Source organism: Oncorhynchus mykiss, chromosome 2, assembly GCF_057628025.1.
Source record: "Oncorhynchus mykiss isolate SJ-2025 chromosome 2, ASM5762802v1, whole genome shotgun sequence".
Classification (NCBI taxonomy): domain Eukaryota; kingdom Metazoa; phylum Chordata; class Actinopteri; order Salmoniformes; family Salmonidae; genus Oncorhynchus; species Oncorhynchus mykiss.
Window position 1 is genome coordinate 38,852,625 of NC_143023.1, and position 18,692 is coordinate 38,871,316.

Here is an 18,692-nt window from a genome sequence, read left to right on the forward strand (position 1 = left end):
ATCCCTACTGCCTCCGATCTGGCGGCCTCACTAAACACAAATGCTTCATATGTAAATTATGTCTTGAGTGTTGGAGTGTGCCCGTGGCTATGTGTCAATAAAAAAATAACATTGTTCCATTTGGTTTGCTTAATATAAGGAAATTGAAAGGGTTTATACTTGTACTTTTGATTAATAAATACATTTGAGAAATTCCATCTACTTGAAATACCTAAGTATATTTGAAACCAAATACTTTTAGACTTTTACTCAAGTAGTATTGTACACAGTGACTTTTGTAATTTTCTATTAAGGAATATTTCCTTTTACTCAAGTATGACAAGGTGCACCTTGTGCTGGGGACAATAAAATGCCACTCTAAAATGTGCAGTTCTGTCACACAACACAGTGCCACAGATGTCTAAAATTTCAAGGGAGCATGCAATTGGCATGCAGACTTCAGGAATATCCACCAGAGCTGTTGCCATGGAACTGAATCTTCCTTTCGCTACATTAAACAGCCTCCAACGTCATTTTATAAAATGTGTCTGGATTCTGGAACCGGTCTCACAACCGCAGACCACGTGTAACCGTGCCAGCTCAGGACCACCACATTGGACCTTTGAGAAGTAGTTTTTTGCTAAAAAAGCTATTTTCCCATTTTAATTGAAATCTAAGATACTTAACTGTTACCAAGAAATGAATTGATATTGATATAACTATTGATATAACAACGTCTGCATTGGGCATTTAATTAATATCCAGGCTGGCTTTGTGAGATTTGTTGCATGACTGCTTTGCAGGCCGTCGAACGCGGCCGCCATACGCGCCTACGCATTTTCGTGATGTCAGTTGAGCAGCGACAGGCTACGGCACAGTGTTAAAATTACTGATGGCGCAGGAGGCGGACGAAATAGATATAATGATTAATTATCACGGGGGTTTCGAAAAAATAGACCGGAAAAACAGCCGTTATCCTTATTGCGTCGTTTGGACACCTATTCCAATACTGTCGTGAGTAGCCACTTTTCCGGTTGTTTTCTCTTGCTCTCACTATCTGAAATGGAGACACTATTTACGTGGTCATGTTGATAAACATCAATGGTCATGTTAGGCGATCACATCTTTTGGATATTTATATCACTAGCTTGCAATATAGCTAGTGAATTTCCAAATACTATGTGGGCTGGAATTAAAATGCCCATACCGTTAGATGCCCTATAATATACACGCACTCTTTATTCCCAGGACCCCCCAATACAGTGCCGTACCTCTGTTTTGTTCAGGTGGTTGCTCCCCTTCATTGGTCACATGGGGATCTGTACTTCTGCAGGCGTGATAAGAGACTTCGCTGGATCGTACTTAGTGTCTGTGAGTATATGCAGATCATGCATTATGACAGTAGGCCTACAGCTTTATGTGCATAAGCCTAATGTTATTATCGGACCATCTGTTTCGATAGTTCCTCAAAATGTCCCATCTTTCCTTTCAGGAAGATAATATGGCCTTTGGAAGACCAACAAAGTAAGTTGGCTTTGTTCGTTCAATGCTTGTAGCTAGGCTTGGCATATTGTGCTCAAAATTGACATGCCGGCATTGCAGTTAGGTAGTAAGGCATCTGCGGCATTGTTGTCTCTTAACAGGTACTGGAAGCTTGATGTTGATAAGGTGTGTGGCACTGGCTCAGCTGCCTGGGACAAGGCAGTGCAAGACGCATCGGAGGAGTACAAATGCAGGCCGGTATGAACATTGACAGTGACATAATAAGACAGACAGACAGACAGACAGGTCTAGTAGTGGAATTATATTTCCTTCGTAGGTTCTATTGAACATCTTCAGTAAGGGCCTATTGAACATCTCCAGTAATGGCCTATTGAACATCTCCAGTAAAGGCCTATTGAACATCTCCAGTAAAGGCCTATTGAACATCTCCAGTAAAGGCCTATTGAACATCTCCAGTAAAGGCCTATTAATCATCTCCAGTAAAGGCCTATTGAACATCTCCAGTAAAGGCCTATTGTAAGGGGCAAAGGTATTTATATGTACATGTTTTGTACAATGATTGTAAAGGCCCATTGTAGCGATATTGACAAAAAACGCCTAGAATTAGACCTGACTAGCCTTCTTCCTCTGTCTCTTGTAGCACAACCTCTGCTGTGATAACTGCCACTCCCATGTGGCCCTGGCCCTTAACCTCATGCGCTACGACAACAGAACGTCCTGGAACATGGTCAACCTATGCCTGCGGTCCCTTATCCACGGCAAGCATGTCAGGTGAGATACCATGCAATCATGCAATGAAGAGGTACTCTACTGTATGTAACAGAGTATGCTCATTCCTGTCCTAACCTAGGCGTGAACACTGAACCTTCTGTACAACAATACTTGCCACTCACAAAGCATCATTCTGACTGACCAATCACTCTATGTGTATGTGCGTTCCCTCTGGATCATTTGACTAACTGGTGTGGAAGTAGAATCAGACATGCTGATGAAATGGGCAGAAGCAAACTATGCAAAACAGCAACAGCACCGAGTCTGAACAAGCAAGCATGCACCTGCCAGCAGGCAACTCTCTGCAGGAGGAACAGAGGAGCTCCAGACACGGGGAAACATATGCTGTTGAGAAACCCCCTCATTATTCTCCCCTGACCCACATAGGGAGCTAGTGTCACTGCTTTGTGCAGCCTCCACATTATCGTCCGAGGGCACCACGTCCTTAAACAGTGGGGCGCCGTGTAATTCATCATTGCCAGATGTGGCCCCCTCATCACCACATCAACTCTCTGCCGGGGCTCCCACTGCTGGATCGGGAGGAAGGGGGGGGGGGGGGATACAAGGGTGGAGAACGGGGAAGGAGTGAGTGAAGGGAGTAGGGTAAACCTCTGGGAGATTAGAGAGTTGGTCTGCCCTCAGTGCCCTGTGTAAATTACCCTGGCTTCTGGGACATTTAACCGACTGCACTTCTTTACCTGTCTCTATATACTGCCCTACAAAAGCCAAAGGCAATCCTCAAACATTTTTTTGCCATAAGGTAAGGACTGTTTCATCACATAGAATGTTTATATCTAAAAAAAATATTTGACTTAGGTCAAATCAGTGGTCATGGTTGATATGCATAAACAATTCAGAATAATATAATATATCAGTGCATTATTACTTATCTACCGACAACATATTTGTCTGGAAAAGCAAATCAACTTTGAAGCAATTTTTCTCAGTTTCACTGTTGCGTAGTTACTGCTCTTTGTATGGTGGAACAAAGCCAAAGTGCAGTAACTTCAGTTACTGCGGTTTTCCTTGGTTTTTACTTGGAAATTGTAGTTACTGCAAATTTCAAACTCAAACTTTCTCTGAAACGGAACATAATTAAAACAGTTGATTATGTCACAAGACAAAACAGATACTACAACGCCTGATTTCAGTCTTAACGGAATTTTGACAAAAAAAAGTGTAGTTACTGAGTTTTGACCTTGTAGGGCAGTATAGACGACAAATGTCTTGTGTTTTTGACCGACAGCCAAAATGTGAGGATTTAATGACTCATTACTACTCTCACTGTGCTCTCTCTCTCTCCCTCTGTCCTTCCCCAGCTGTGTGTCGTTCCTCAAGACCTGGCTGCCCTTCCTTATGTTGACTGGAGCCCTCGTCACCTTCATCCTAACGCTCAACCTGCACTGACCACACAAGGGACACGGAGAGGGAGACGGAGGGGAGAGATAATACAAGGGATTTTCCTGCTCCGTTGTAATCATAAAAAGTGAAAGAAGAAGAATAAACGTTTCGATGGGACACTTCTTTGTGCAGTGCTAACATTCACACTCTCATGAGGGCAGTTATGTCCAGCTGTTCTGGCTTGTTTCGAAGTACCTTTTACTAGATTCAGAAAGGAATGTCATATAAATGAATGTTTGGCTTGGGATAGTCATAACCATATACAGTGCCTTGCGAAAGTATTCGGCCCCCTTGAACTTTGCGACCTTTTGCCACATTTAAGGCTTCAAACATAAAGATATAAAACTGTATTTTTTTGTGAAGAATCAACAACAAGGTGGACACAATCATGAAGTGGAACGACATTTATTGGATATTTCAAACGTATTTAACAATTCCAAAACTGAAAAATTGGGCGTGCAAAATTATTCAGCCCCTTTACTTTCAGTGCAGCAAACTCTCTCCAGAAGTTCAGTGAGGATCTCTGAATGATCCAATGTTGACCTAAATGACTAATGATGATAAATACAATCCACCTGTGTGTAATCAAGTCTCCGTATAAATGCACCTGCACTGTGATAGTCTCAGAGGTCCGTTAAAAGCGCAGAGAGCATCATGAAGAACAAGGAACACACCAGGCAGGTCCGAGATACTGTTGTGAAGAAGTTTAAAGCCGGATTTGGATACAAAAAGATTTCCCAAGCTTTAAACATTCCAAGGAGCACTGTGCAAGCGATAATATTGAAATGGAAGGAGTATCAGACCACTGCAAATCTACCAAGACCTGGCCGTCCCTCTAAACTTTCAGCTCATACAAGGAGAAGACTCATCAGAGATGCAGCCAAGAGGCCCATGATCACTCTGGATGAAATGCAGAGATCTACAGCTGAGGTGGGAGACTCTGTCCATAGGACAACAATCAGTCGTATATTGCACAAATCTGGCCTTTATGGAAGAGTGGCAAGAAGAAAGCCATTTCTTAAAGATATCCATAAAAAGTGTCGTTTAAAGTTTGCCACAAGCCACCTGGGAGACACACCAAACATGTGGAAGAAGGTGCTCTGGTCAGATGAAACCAAAATTGAACTTTTTGGCAACAATGCAAAACGTTATGTTTGGCGTAAAAGCAACACAGCTGAACACACCATCCCCACTGTCAAACATGGTGGTGGCAGCATCATGGTTTGGGCCTGCTTTTCTTCAGCAGGGACAGGGAAGATGGTTAAAATTGATGGGAAGATGGATGGAGCCAAATACAGGACCATTCTGGAAGAAAACCTGATGGAGTCTGCAAAAGACCTGAGACTGGGACGGAGATTTGTCTTCCAACAAGACAATGATCCAAAACATAAAGCAAAATCTACAATGGAATGGTTCAAAAATAAACATATCCAGGTGTTAGAATGGCCAAGTCAAAGTCCAGACCTGAATCCAATTGAGAATCTGTGGAAAGAACTGAAAACTGCTGTTCACAAATGCTCTCCATCCAACCTCACTGAGCTCGAGCTGTTTTGCAAGGAGGAATGGGGAAAAATTTCAGTCTCTCGATGTGCAAAACTGATAGAGACATACCCCAAGCGAGTTACAGCTGTAATCGCAGAAAAAGGTGGCGCTACAAAGTATTAATTTATGGGGGCTGAATAATTTTGCACGCCCAATTTTTCAGTTTTTGATTTGTTAAAGTTTGAAATATCCAATAAATGTCGTTCCACTTCATGATTGTGTCCCACTTGTTGTTGATTCTTCACAAAAAAATACAGTTTTATATCTTTATGTTTGAAGCGTGAAATGTGGCAAAAGGTCGCAAAGTTCAAGGGGGCCGAATACTTTCGCAAGGTACTGTATATAGAACTGATATAGCATCTGCTAAATGACGATAATTTAAATGTTAATACCCACTCAACATCATTTTACTTTGTAATTGTTTACTATATTTTATCAGACCGTGTTCGTTTTTCATGCAGTAAGTTCTCTGAAGCAACATGCCTGGGAATGTTAATATACTCTACAGTAGTCCATATGCATGACCACTCATTCGATAGAATTACAGAAATGATGGGCAATAAGCTATACCATAGGCTAGTAAAGTCAAATCAAATTGTATTTGTCATGCTTCGTAAACAACAGGTGTAGACTAACAGTGAAATGCTTCCCATCAATGCAAAGAGACAGAAAATATAGAAAAGTAATAATAAATACAGCGTAACGCTAACCTTGCTATGGGGTAGCAGTACAGAGTCGATCTGCAGGGGTACGAGGTAATTGAGGTAGATATGTACATATAACTAGGGATAAAGTGACTAGGCAATAGGATAGATCATAAACAGTTGCAACAGCGTATGTGATGAGTCAAAAATGTTAGTGTAAAAATTGGGTCAATACAGATAGTCTGGGTAGTTATTTATTTAACTAAAATATTTAACAGTCTTACGGCTTGCTGGTAGAAACTGTTCAGGGTCCTGTTGGTTCCAGACTTGGTACATCGGCACCGCTTGCCGTATGGTAGCAGAGAGAACAGTCTATGACTTGGATGTCTGGAGTCATTAACTGCCTGTTATTGAGGTCCTGGGTGACAGGGAGCTCGGCCCGAGTGAGGGCGGCACGTAGCCTCGAGCTAAGAACGTTGGGTTCGAATACCGGAACCACAATACCGGAACCCTGCGGGTGCCTCAGGGGAGTTGGCCACGCAAAAAACATTTCCATTACACACTTGTGTGTAACAGGACAAATATAAGCACCGGCGAAATTATTATATGTACTGGGTCCTGGGCACTACCCTCTGTTTAGTGTTGTTATTTATTGGAACAAATATAAATAAATGTACATAATATGCATAGCCTACTTGTTCTTTGTTTATAAACTGTTAAATCATATCACACAAATACACCACAGAGGTCTACTCTTCTGTGTAGTATAATATTTTTCGTGTCTGTGCCTTTAAAAAACGTTCACTGTTTCTCTCCTTGATTCTGCGCCGGTATTTCAAGTCAAGCTAACAACTTGCCGGTCCTGTTGCTCAGCAGACGAAACATCCTTCTCACTCAATGCAGACACAAACCATTGGGCTATCATTTGGCACCATCTAAAGAAAGGCTAACACCTCATTATACCGTTATGCCGGAGTCTTGAGTTTTTTTCCCTCCTTGATGTGCATGACATGGCGTAATATGACTCACCGTTAACTGCTCCTTCTGCATATTCTGGTATTTATCAGTTTATAACGTTTCTGTTGAGTTATGCATAATTTGGTAATCCTTGTACTTTTTGGTGCGCTACTCTGTGCGCCCCACCAGTGCTTGGAGTGCCCATCAAGCTGCCAATGCTTTGCTGGCACGCGCACAGTGAAATGCGTTTCCAAGGACCTTCGCTCCATACCACAAGATATTCCAGGATACACAAGGAATGTGATCATCACAGGACACAATATATTCAGAATTGGATCAGAGACATTTCAAGAACTGAAAAATGTCACCACCATCATTTTGAGCAACAATAGGTGAGTAGATATTCTCATCAAAGATAATTGTGTTCTGATGTTTCACTACAGACCAGGGTTCAATCTCAGGCTGTGTCACAGCCAGCCGTGCCCGGGAGACCCATGAGGCGGCACACAATTGGCCCAGCGTTGTCCGGGTTAGGGGAGGGTTTGGCCGGCCGAGATGTCCTTGTCCCAACGCGCTCTAGTGACTCCTTGTGGGGGTCCGGGCGTCTGCAAGCTGACCCTGGTTGCCAGTTGTACAATGTTTCCTCCGACACATTGGTGCGGCTGGCTTCCGGGTTAAGCAAGCAGTGTGTCAAGAAGCAGTGCAGCTTGGCAGGGTTGTGTTTTGGAGCATGCATGGCTCTCGACCTTTGCCTCTCCCTAGTCCATACCGGAGTTTCAGCAATGGGACAAGACTATAACTACCAATTGGATATCACAGAATTGGGGAGAAATAGCAGGAAAACAATAAAATTATTATTTCATGTTCTCCTGAATGCCATCACACTAACTTATGAAATGTTTAGATACCCTATTTGAGCATGACAATAATTCAGCAAACATTAATTCTGAGTCCAATATGCGATTTGGGGACTGTAAACATGGTCCATCTGTCTTCCCAGAATCACAGAGGTTGCGTCCCACAGCTTCTCTACCCTTTCCTACCTGCGCTCCCTGGACATGAGCTGCAACCATCTGACTCTCATCCACCCTGAATCCCTCAACATCCCAGGGAGTCCTCTAAAGGAGCTCAACCTTAGCCGCTCCCTCTATAACTACACCTCACTGACAGATCTCACCACCGCACTGCGATGGGGAGGCCTAGGAGGGTTGCTCAGCCTAGACCTCTCCGGGAACCGCCTGGTCTTCCTACCCCCAGGGATGTTCTCCCACCTCCCTAGCCTGCAGCACCTCTTCCTTGGTAACAACTCCCTAGCATCGGTCTACAACGGCACCTTCTTTGGCCTGCGCCGCCTGGAGCTGCTTGACTTGACCCGCAACTCTTTCAGGGCGTTCCAAGGTGATGCTCTAGGGGAGCTGGAAAGGCTGGGGCAAGCCCCCCGCATCCTGCTGAGCCACAACCCCTATGTCTGCACATGTGAGATCCAAGACTTTGCTGTGTGGCTTAAGAATTCCCAGGCTCAGGTGGGGGATGCAGAAGCCCTGACCTGCGCCTCACCCTGGGAGTTTCAGGACAGGCCCCTGCGGGCGCTCGGGGTCCAAGTTATCGGATGCCATGCTACTTCACCACCTCTGGTCGGAATCAGAGACGAGGTGGGCGACCTCTCCCTGCAGACCTCCTACGTCCTCTTGGGTCTGGTGCTGGGCTTTGTGGGCATGGTCTTCCTCTTTGTGCTCTACCTCAACCGGCAAGGTATTAAAAAGTGGGTGGTGGAGACGAGAGATGCCTGCCATGAAGTGTTGGAGGGGTATCACCACCGCTATGAGATCGACACTGACCCACGCCGGGAATACCTCTCAAAAGACGTCAGAGTCGAAGAGAAGCCACCGACAAACGGTAGTTTTGGACAGGCTCACTCAGATAACCGCTTATCACAGCTACCCACTGACACCTGTTTAGTTCAGATCCCCTCAGACACACAGGTCAAGCCAGGCTCCATCTCGGTGGATTTGTGATTCCTCATTCCCTGGAATGGAACTGGACTGGAGTGGACTTGCATTCAGGTTTGGGTAGGTTACTTTCTAAATGTAATCTGTAACCGTTACTAGTTACCTGTCTAAAATTGTAATCAGTAACGTAACTTTTGGATTACCCAAACTCAGTAATGTAAATCGGTTTACTTTCCCCTTATTAGAAGTAGATAAAATGATCCATACACACACATTTGGTGTGTCATCATAGTGGTCTCTGACTTGTGGTCAGACTTGCTCTGGTGGAACTCATTTAAACCTGTTCTTTTATCAATGCTGAATTAAATGTAATTGAGAAAACAGCAGACATCCTTTATGAATTTGAAAGTAATCATCTAGTTTTTCAAAAGCATCTGTAATCTGATATTTTGGGCTGGTAACATAACTGATTAAAAGTATTTTTTTTTATTTTGTAATCAGATTACATATAATCAGTTTCTGCCCAACCATGCACACATGTGTGAGGGATTTACCTGTATCATACATTTCTGTACAATATGTTGAATATAATTACATAACTTATGTAAGCATAAAAATGTATAACAGTTCTACAGTTTATCCTTACATAAGTGATGTAATTACACTATTTAATGGAGAGACTATTTTAAGTGTGAACAGCCGGGCTCGTTGTACCTGCATAGCCGTGATGCCTCTCTTGCTGTGGCCACATTTTTACTAACTTGCATAGATTTAACCAAGTTGCTATCCGTCTTTGGTGTTGTATGTATTATTATATTATACTTTGTGGGTCTTATTGACATATCTAGATGGAACCAAAGCAACATAGCCTATCTGAAGGGTCTTGACTGCAAAACTAACCTTGAACGTCTACTCTTTTTGGAAGATTGAATGATTCTACACTGCACTAAGTCATATCTTCGTCCTTAACTGACTTTGTAACCAGACGTAACAGGGCAAGACAGAAACAATGGGCACATATTTACAGAGTGCAGAAGTGATGTGGTATTGAAGTGATGAAGCAGGATCTAGTGTGGTGTATAAACTCACGTGCATAACTTACCAGTGTTATGTAAAGATAATTTAAATGAAACAATTGTAAAACCCCTTTGTGGTGCTGAATAAAAACATGTTTTCAAGATGTTATCCAAATCACATTTGTAGTAAGTTTCCATTTAGTCTTAAAGTAACTTTACAACTCTACAGGGAGCTGTTGGAATGACCACTGCTCCATTGCCCCATTCTGTTACTATGTGCAGGGCTAGTGTGACTCTCCTGCTTAGCGCAGATGGGGAAAGGGAGATGATTAAGTGTGTCTGTAGGGGGAAAGTGGGACAAGATGAAGGATGCTAGTCAGAGTTGCACCTGCTGGCTCTGCAGGTATCGGTGCATCTCTCTATCCTGCGTGTGAGTTTAGTTGCAGGACTTTTATAACTAATGATCACTATTGACCAAAGCAACACTGACAGTATATATTAATCTCCACCTCAATGCTACTGGCTCTGGTGTGTGTGAGTTTATCTATTCAGTAAGCATATTTTAGTGATCTTATTATATGACATAGCATGCAATTATGTCTGATGCGTGGTTGCAGTAATGTAAAGTGCAAATCGTTTTACAGATTGATTGCTTGCTACACACCTGTAAAGTATGATCATGTTTTCAAGGATGTCATGTCCACCTTTTAAATTTGTCATTTATTAAGTGGCATCTTCAGCTAAAAGGAAATCTGCTCAGTCATCCCAAGGCAAGTGACGTATTGCACTGATACACTAGTGACAGCCTCGGTTGCTGTCAAAATGATGGCGGTGTAAGGAGGACGTGGTTCCGCACTGGCAGGATTTCTAAAACACCTGGAAACGCTGGCTATCATCAATAATCCCAGCAAGGTCTACATGCACTCTACTGAAGACAGTAAATGGGTTGAGATTAACCATGCACTGAGTAAGGTCAAAGCCAGGCCTCTAATTACATGCAGTTGGAGTAGAAGAGGCAGCGCATTCCTCCCGGCTCACTCATTATTTGTTGGAAGAGAGGGTCATAACCTACAGAAAGTCTGCATAATAAAGGAGAGGAGATAAAAGGTTCGTAAACTCAAAGCAAACATGACCTGGAAGCGTTTCAATGGTTTTACGTGACTGATGAGCCCATATTTTGCTCTATGCTTTTTCAGCTACTGGAGGTGCATTGCACCCTTATTTGAATTGGAAACAGAAATCTATGATATTGACATTGAATGTGTTTAAACAGTTTCTTTTCACCCTTTTACCAAGGAATAAGATCACCTCACCACACCAGCTACATTTGCCAGGCAGCTGTTTTACACCAGCAAGCTCCACTCACATCAGTTATTTAATGCAGTCAAGTGGAAAATATACAGAAGTTCTGCCACTTTTAGGCTGAGGCATGGCTATTATTGTGTGACTAGCTCCTATAGTGGGTTTAGGCCAGGGTTAAAAAAATGGACTCTTCAGGAATCCAACCCGTTTGTGTCAAATCAGTCAAATGTATGAGGGTGCCCTCTACTGGCATGAGTCTATACTATGTCTCTGTTAAAAATGACCATATAATCAGGCCACTAATTCTATTGTCATATCTAACAACGGGATGGCATGTACCCTTCTGTGACACTGTATTGCAGCGACACAACAACCCAATTCCAAGAGTCCAATCAAATGAAATGAACATCACAAAACACCTGAGGGAAGGTTGCTTTTTCAATTTGTACTTTGTTATAGACAAATTACTTTGAAGTTTGACTCCGAAATGAAGTTTGTCAGTATTGTTATCTGGGTGGGTGTTTTTGCTTTACAGATGTTTAGGCAGTTTAAAACCCTGATGCCCCCCTTGACCCCGAAGCAATGGGCCAGCACCCCTCCCATCAACATAGACACGCAGCTAGTTCTGAGAAATATCTATGAACACTGGACAATGACACAGTCCACCACCGGACAAAGATCTCACCATACCATCAGAGATGCTATTACACCCAGGTTTGGACCCATGTTTGGAGAACCTCTTACCCGACTAACTGAGCTTGGGAGTGGGGAGAGAGCAGGATCGAGCAGACCTGTCTGGATGAGAAAAGTTGGAGAAATGTGAAAGATGTGTATTTTGGGCCTCTGTTCATAATATAATCCTCAATTTATGTATTTATTTATTTGTGTATTTTATTTTCCATTTCAGAATTTATTTTCCAATTGATCGGTCTAGGCTATTTATTTATTTTTGTGTTGCAATTTTCAATTTCTCTATTTAATTTCCACGTTTAATTACTTCTTGACTGAAATGTATTTATTTCAAGTGACACTGGGCGTTCCATATCTCTGATGCTACACATATCAGTAGATCTCTGGTCAGATACTTCGCAAATTGCACCGACTACTGGATGATAAACATGTCATTAATTTCGCCAATTTATTCATTACTACACTTAGATAGTTATTCCAGAGATTCTTACCGTTGCCTTGATTTTTCGATGTTTTCACTATTATTTTACAATGTAGAAAATAGTCAAAATAAAGAAAAACCCTTGAATGATTCGGTGTTCAAAAACGTTTGACCGGTAGTGTCGATACACATCATCAGGTCTAACGGTCGTCTGGCATCAAACTGCGCATGTGCAGGCCGTCAAATCAAAGGCACTCCTTCGATATAAAGTAGTTTTTGTCAAAAATGACAACGTGTTAGTTTTCCACATGCCCAACTACTACAGACGTTGGCTCGAATCTGGTTTGTGCCATTACATTTCAAGAAAAGTAACAACTAAGAAGAATGTTCCACTTCTCTCATTGACTTTATAAACCCCAAACCCCGGCCTGGTCTGTTTGGTCTGTTTCTGGGGCATTCCCGGAAGTTTCGCGATGTTGTACCTCTGGGTTTAGAAACTCTGTGATTGGCATCATGGCATTTAGCATTTAGCATTTAGACTTCCGGTTTTCAAATGTTGCCTTCAAAATACAAGTCCACGGTAAAACGCTATGTGTATGATACGAAATCAATATTTTTTTGCAGCTTTGCATAGTGCATAATGTTAAAATTATAATTACACGGGGGAAAACTAAAGGGAAAACTAAAGAGAATTACTACTTTATATAAGATAAAGAAAACTATAAGGTGGAGCACATTGAGAAATGGTTGGAGCTTAAGTAAATCAATATCAAGAACATTATAATAGCCTATTTGTAAAAAAAAATCAACAATTACAATTTTTTTTTAATATATAATTATTTTGATAGTAGGATTCTAGTTTATTTACTGGTACTATTGTTGAAGAATGCAATTTTGTTTAAGAAAAGTAACTGTATTTTTTTTGTATTGAAAAAACAAATTGCACTGTACAGAACAAACTATTGATTGGTCCAGTCTACTTACTAACTAGAGTCCCTAGAATACAAATCAGATGAGTTTGAACTGTGGTCAGCTTAAAATGGGGTGCCTGGAAACTATATGGTACATATATAGTACTGTACAGGAAAAACAATTATGTGTGCCTTATGTAAAAGTGGGGTCAGGAGTACTCAGTAGGGTCTGTAGAATATGGTGTTATTTCATGAGGCTCTGAAAAATACAGTGTTGCTGGACTTTTGCTCCACCCATTCCATTGGCCACAATGTGAATCACTGTATATGGAATACATATTGGCTTTTAGAGCAAAAACTATTCTAGGTGCCGCAGTAAAAGTGCTGTAAGAAATAATCAGTAGGCTCTGTAGAAAATATATATGGAGTAATTTCATGGGGCACTGAATAATATGAAAGTGTTGCTGGACTTTTCCTCTACCCATTCCATTGACCACAATGCGAATACCTGTGTATGGGATACATATTGGCTTATAGAGCAAAAACTATTCTAGGTGCCACAGTAAAAGTACTGTAGGGAATACTCAGCAGGGTCAATAGAATCCATAGGGTGTCATTTCATGGGGCTCTGAATAATATGGAGTGTTGCTGGACTTTTACTGTGGTCAAACAGCTTAAAGGGGTTTGCCTGGACACTGTACAGTACAAATATATTTTATGTGTCCATAAAACCAGGATCCAGTCTACTCACTACAGTCCCTAAAATACAAAACAGGTTTAAACAAAAAGTCAGGTCATAGGAAGCTTTATGTTGACATTTGAACAGTGAGACACATATCAGCACCACGGACAGCTACCATTTTAGCATGTTATGTTGTCGCCGTCAGCCAAATATGTGGCGCAAAAGCATATGAATGTGATTTCATATTTTAGTCATTGCTAGACCACACACTGGTAAAGAGAACACCTGTCTCAAATAAACTTGGGTGGAAAATACTCAGTTGGGGTTCTACTAACCAAATATGTTCCGTTTTCAGGGGGCTGTGTGAAACAGCCTGCTGGTTATTACTCTGTCTTTCTTGTAATGCCTACATTGAGTCCTGCATGTTAAATTAATTCCAAAACAATAAATGAATTGACTTTTTTTGTGTTGTGAATATCCGTTGGAAAAACAAAACCCGTAACACTTTTTTTTGTTGCTTACCCTAGCGTGAAATGAATTGCCATTCCATACACAACTTTCATGCCCTCTTGCCTTGCGCTAATGGTAGTGCCAAATACAGATTATTAGCAGGGGATTTGTTAAGAAGCCAACTGCTTCAAAGACTGCAACACTGATGGGCTGTCATACCTGTATGACTGTGACACATGTATACATTATGTTGCTAGTGACATCAAGGTGAGATTAAACAAAATAGTACAAACAGAGAATGTAAACGAGGCTCAGGTTCAAAACATATTGCCTGTGGAGCGTTTAAATGAGGGAATGTCAACTGCTCATAGAAGACCCTCAGACTGCCAACTAAATATGCAAAGTGTACAGACTTTTGAGGATAGAGAACTTGCTTCTGATTTTCATCCGGATGTAGCCAAGAGTTCGTATGAGGAAGTGTCAGTGGTGCAGCTCAATCAAATCTCAGACACCCAAAATATTGGGAATGAATAGTACCACTTAGAGACAGAGGGTGTGTTGCACCAACATGATTTAAACTAATCTAGGATTAGATCTAATCTAGGTTTTGTAAATCTAGGTTTATAATTAATCAGAGATGTGTTTGCACCAATTAATTTTAAATCTGATCAGTAAATCTATGATTAATAGTGGGTTGCACCAACATGGATTAACTCTTAAACTGGGTTAAATCAAGGTTTATCTATTAATCTTGTTGCACCAAATGGCAGCATATCTACTGTGGATAGACCAAAACGACAGAGTTCCTCAGAGAATAATTAGAGACAGGTTGAATCCTGTTGAGTTTAATGATAATTAACTCATTATTAGTAGGCTATTTACGTGCCCATTTTGTACAACAACTAAATTGGGGTTTATGATATGCCCAGCCTTGATACGAGTGATGATGTTATGCAACATGCTGTAACGGGCCTGATAACAGTAACATTGTAGTGAAGTTGCATTAACGTTAGTTTTAACGTGCATTATTATAGCCATTGATCTTTACCAGTTATTTATGCTTACTAAATAAATACTGTTGGGTCGAGTTGTCCGTCGTCATCATAGGGGTTATGAAGAGGGGCAAACTGCTGGGGATGAGTCTCGAATATCTTATGGGTGATAGGATCAATTCACTTGGACGGAGGCCCCCCTCCGGTTCCGGTCTACTGCATCCTTTTTGGCTTTCACTTTTATTTTTTTCCCAGCACGCTTTCATCCGATTTGAGAAACGGTGATGTTTTTTTAAGGGCCATGATCAGGTGGCTAACGGACAAAAATAAATGCATAAATAACGTTAAGTAATGACAATAATAAATAATATTTTATGCTATCTGTCACGTTCTGACCTTAGTTCTTTTGTTATGTCTTTGTTTTAGTATGGTCAGGGCGTGTGTTGGGTGGGTTGTCTATGTTCTTTTTTCTATGATTTGGGATTTCTGTGTTTGGCCTGGTATGGTTCTCAATTAGAGGCAGCTTTCAATCGTTGTCCCTGATTGAGAACCATACTTAGGTAGCCTGGTTTCACTTTTGAGTTGTGGGTAGTTATTTCCTGTTTAGTGTTTTTTTATTATATATTTTTATTTATTTATTTATTTTTTTAAAAAAAAATGTGGGTCTTTCACCTTACGGGACTGTTCGTTTGTTATTTATTGTTTTGTTCAGTGTTCTAGTACGTTATTTATTGTTTTGTTCAGTGTTCTAGTACGTCATTAAAAGCTATGAACACTTACCACGCTGCGCATTGGTCCTCCTCTCTTTCTCCCAACGACGAACGTTACACTATCTAGCTTGGTTTTTAAACTAGTTAGCTAACGAATGAGGTTTCTGTCTAGTTCTGGCAAATAACAGATTTGATTTCAAATCAGCCAACCCATGAGAACATTTCACGATGGAGTTGGAGGAGTTCTAACCTTACATTGTTCATATTTTATCAAGGAACAGCAACCGTGTGGCCTCATTTGTCAAATCGTCCAGCTACTCCGTTTCAACTCACGAAATACCTCTTATATTGGTGCAACATGTCACTAATCATAGTTTAAAACCGTTCATCATAGAGTTAGTGATCTAAAATTAAGAAAATGGTCAAACTATTCAGTCAAACGTAACACTACCTCATGTGTGCGGTGTGAAGCATGCTTGCTGATTGAACTCTCTGCAGTACTTCAATACTACAGACCATTTTTATGTTGATATAATGCATTATATTTTAGAAGGAGGTGCACCATTTGAGGTCTACTTGTGTTACAGTATATACAAGCCAACTTTGTGACTGCTAAAGATGTGTAAGGTAGAGTTCATTCATTTAACTATGGCTACACAGAGAGGAGGAATCATCCACCTGCACTCAAATTGGATGATGGGAGCAATGATTTGGGTCTAAATGCTATTCAGTCTTGGTGTCTGCTCTGTAATTTGCCATTGATATTTGGTGATCTGGTACAGAAAGATGATAAATACTGGCAGCTGCTTCTGTTACTACTACAAATGGTAAATATTGTGTTTTCTCCTATACTAACAGAGGGCATGACAATCTATCCGAAGCACTTAATTGCTGGACATCATAGGCTTTTCAAGTGTTTGTTTCCAGATAGAAATCTGTTACCGAAACACCACTTCATGATACATTATCCTCGTTGTATAAGGAATATTGGGCCCATTCTTCAGTCGTGGTGTATCAGTCGAGGCTAAACATAATTTCTTTAAAAAGCAACTGAAGAGTTTTGAGAATGTGATTATGAGCTTAGCCAAGAAACACCAAAATGACATGGCATATAATTGGGAAACCTTCAGTCAGGATAGACTAGCTATAGGTCCGGGAAAGGTGTCAAGGCTCAATGACCTGAAAGAAAGCCACGAGATTGCTGCCAAGTTGAATGTCTCAGGGCACACAAATGTTTTGTCAGTTAAATGGGTAAAGCACAATGGTACATATATGGTCATATATGGTGAAGTACTCATTGAAATGCCAATATTTTACAAAATGAAGGCTATTGTTCAGAAAGAGGAAAATGTTTTTTTGGTTGGGTCAGCTCTTGAAATTTTTTGTTTTGATGATCATTTGCATGCATTTAAAGTTGTTTTGAAGCAAAGTCCACCACGCGTGGTATTTCATGTAAATTACATCATGTACCACGAATTTGCTCAGGTCATATGGAGCAAGGGATTTTTTTTGGACTACATTGCCCCCTACTGTCACTAGATAAAAGTTTAAACCAGAGCTGATACTTATGGTTAGGTTGTGAGAAACATGTTTGTTTGTAATGTAAACGTCAGAATTTTCCGACAAACCTATTGATTTTCTCATGTCAAATGGAGCAGGGGATTCTTTTGACTACATTCTACTGTCACTCTATGACAGTTTAAGCCAGGGCTGAGACTTATGGTTTGGTCATAATAAACATATTTGAATGTTGAAACAGCTTTGCTTGAGTTTATTGTGAAAGTGCTTTTACAAAATATAATTTCCATTTACTTAGGGGAAGAGTAAATACATTAACACATTTGTACTCTAATAGGAGTCATCGTAGATCAACACTAGCGAGTGTCACTATGACACTCAAAGTGTTGATTACCTCTTAGTGTTAAATGTTTATCAACACTGGCCAGTATAGTAGTGTTAACTTTTTTGCTTTCCTCAGTGTTAAATCAACACTAGAAATGTAACACTTTGATCAGTGTACTTTGTACTCTGTGTAGAGTGGGACCATATGTACTCGCTGACAGTGTTAAATGTAACACTTAAAGTGTTGATTTAACACTTTCAAATGTACTGTGTATAATGCATGATAAAACAAATGTTAATGCTACTTCACTACAATCTTACCGTTATCAGGCCCGTTACAGCATGTTGCATAAATTCATCATTCGTACCAAGTCTGGGCATATCATGAACTCCAATTCAATTGTTGTACAAATGGGCATGTAAATAGCCTACCAATAATGAGTTAATTATCATAAAACTCAACAGGATTAAACCTGTCTCTAATTATTCTCTGAAGAACTTTCCACAGTAGATATGCTGCCATTTTATCAGGTTAAACACCTCAAGTGGCTGTTTAGAATTCATCTCCAATCTAAGTTGATATATTATTTTTAATTCATTGAGCAACAGGCTTAGAATATATCTAGGTTTAAAGTGAAAATTAAACTTAGATTAGAGGAAGGATTTAATTTAACTGGGATTAATTTAAAACTAGCTTTAACATTTGGTGCAACAAGATGAATAGATCAAACTTGATTTAACCCCGTTTAAGAGTTAATCCATACTGGTGCAACCCACCCAGAAAGTTGTGGTAAAGGTCTATCAGATGAGGAAATATGAAGCTCTATGACAAAATGTAATTACATGAGCAGCATGTAACTGGAGAGGTTGACGTCGAAATAAGAGGATACACTGAAATCTGTTCTTTCAGATGAGGCAAATTTTGGATTC

At 40.7% G+C, this 18,692-nt stretch overlaps 2 protein-coding genes across 3 annotated transcripts; both read left to right on the forward strand.

The window, feature by feature from the left end:
• The first annotated feature begins 764 nt into the window (after nt 1-764).
• On the forward strand, nt 765-6,531 carry LOC110489572 (transmembrane protein 222). Of its 2 annotated transcripts, none has more exons than XM_021562306.3 (6): nt 765-993; nt 1,266-1,350; nt 1,472-1,503; nt 1,623-1,719; nt 2,123-2,253; nt 3,573-6,531. In XM_021562306.3, the coding sequence occupies exons 1-6, from the start codon at nt 872-874 to the stop codon at nt 3,658-3,660; spliced, it is 555 nt and encodes a 184-aa protein (XP_021417981.1). In that variant the 5' UTR covers nt 765-871; the 3' UTR covers nt 3,661-6,531. The 2 variants fall into 2 exon arrangements, with proteins under 2 accessions (XP_021417981.1, XP_090055507.1); XM_090199381.1 differs by having other exon boundaries at nt 830-993; nt 1,228-1,350; nt 3,573-3,780.
• Nucleotides 6,532-6,827: 296 nt separating this feature from the next.
• Nucleotides 6,828-9,922, forward strand: LOC110489581 (trophoblast glycoprotein-like). Its single transcript, XM_021562317.3, has 2 exons — nt 6,828-7,189; nt 7,798-9,922. The coding sequence occupies exons 1-2, from the start codon at nt 6,930-6,932 to the stop codon at nt 8,810-8,812; spliced, it is 1,275 nt and encodes a 424-aa protein (XP_021417992.3). The 5' UTR covers nt 6,828-6,929; the 3' UTR covers nt 8,813-9,922.
• The last annotated feature ends 8,770 nt before the right edge of the window (nt 9,923-18,692 follow it).

Coding starts and splice junctions, on each gene's coding strand:
- LOC110489572 (XM_021562306.3), top strand. CDS start 872: ATGGCGCAGGAGGCGGACGAAATAGATATAATGATTAATTATCACGGG. Junction 1,351..1,471: donor CTGGATCGTACTTAGTGTCT/GTGAGTATATGC, acceptor CTTTCCTTTCAG/GAAGATAATATGGCCTTTGG. Junction 1,504..1,622: donor GCCTTTGGAAGACCAACAAA/GTAAGTTGGCTT, acceptor GTCTCTTAACAG/GTACTGGAAGCTTGATGTTG.
- LOC110489581 (XM_021562317.3), top strand. CDS start 6,930: ATGCATAATTTGGTAATCCTTGTACTTTTTGGTGCGCTACTCTGTGCG. Junction 7,190..7,797: donor ATCATTTTGAGCAACAATAG/GTGAGTAGATAT, acceptor CTGTCTTCCCAG/AATCACAGAGGTTGCGTCCC.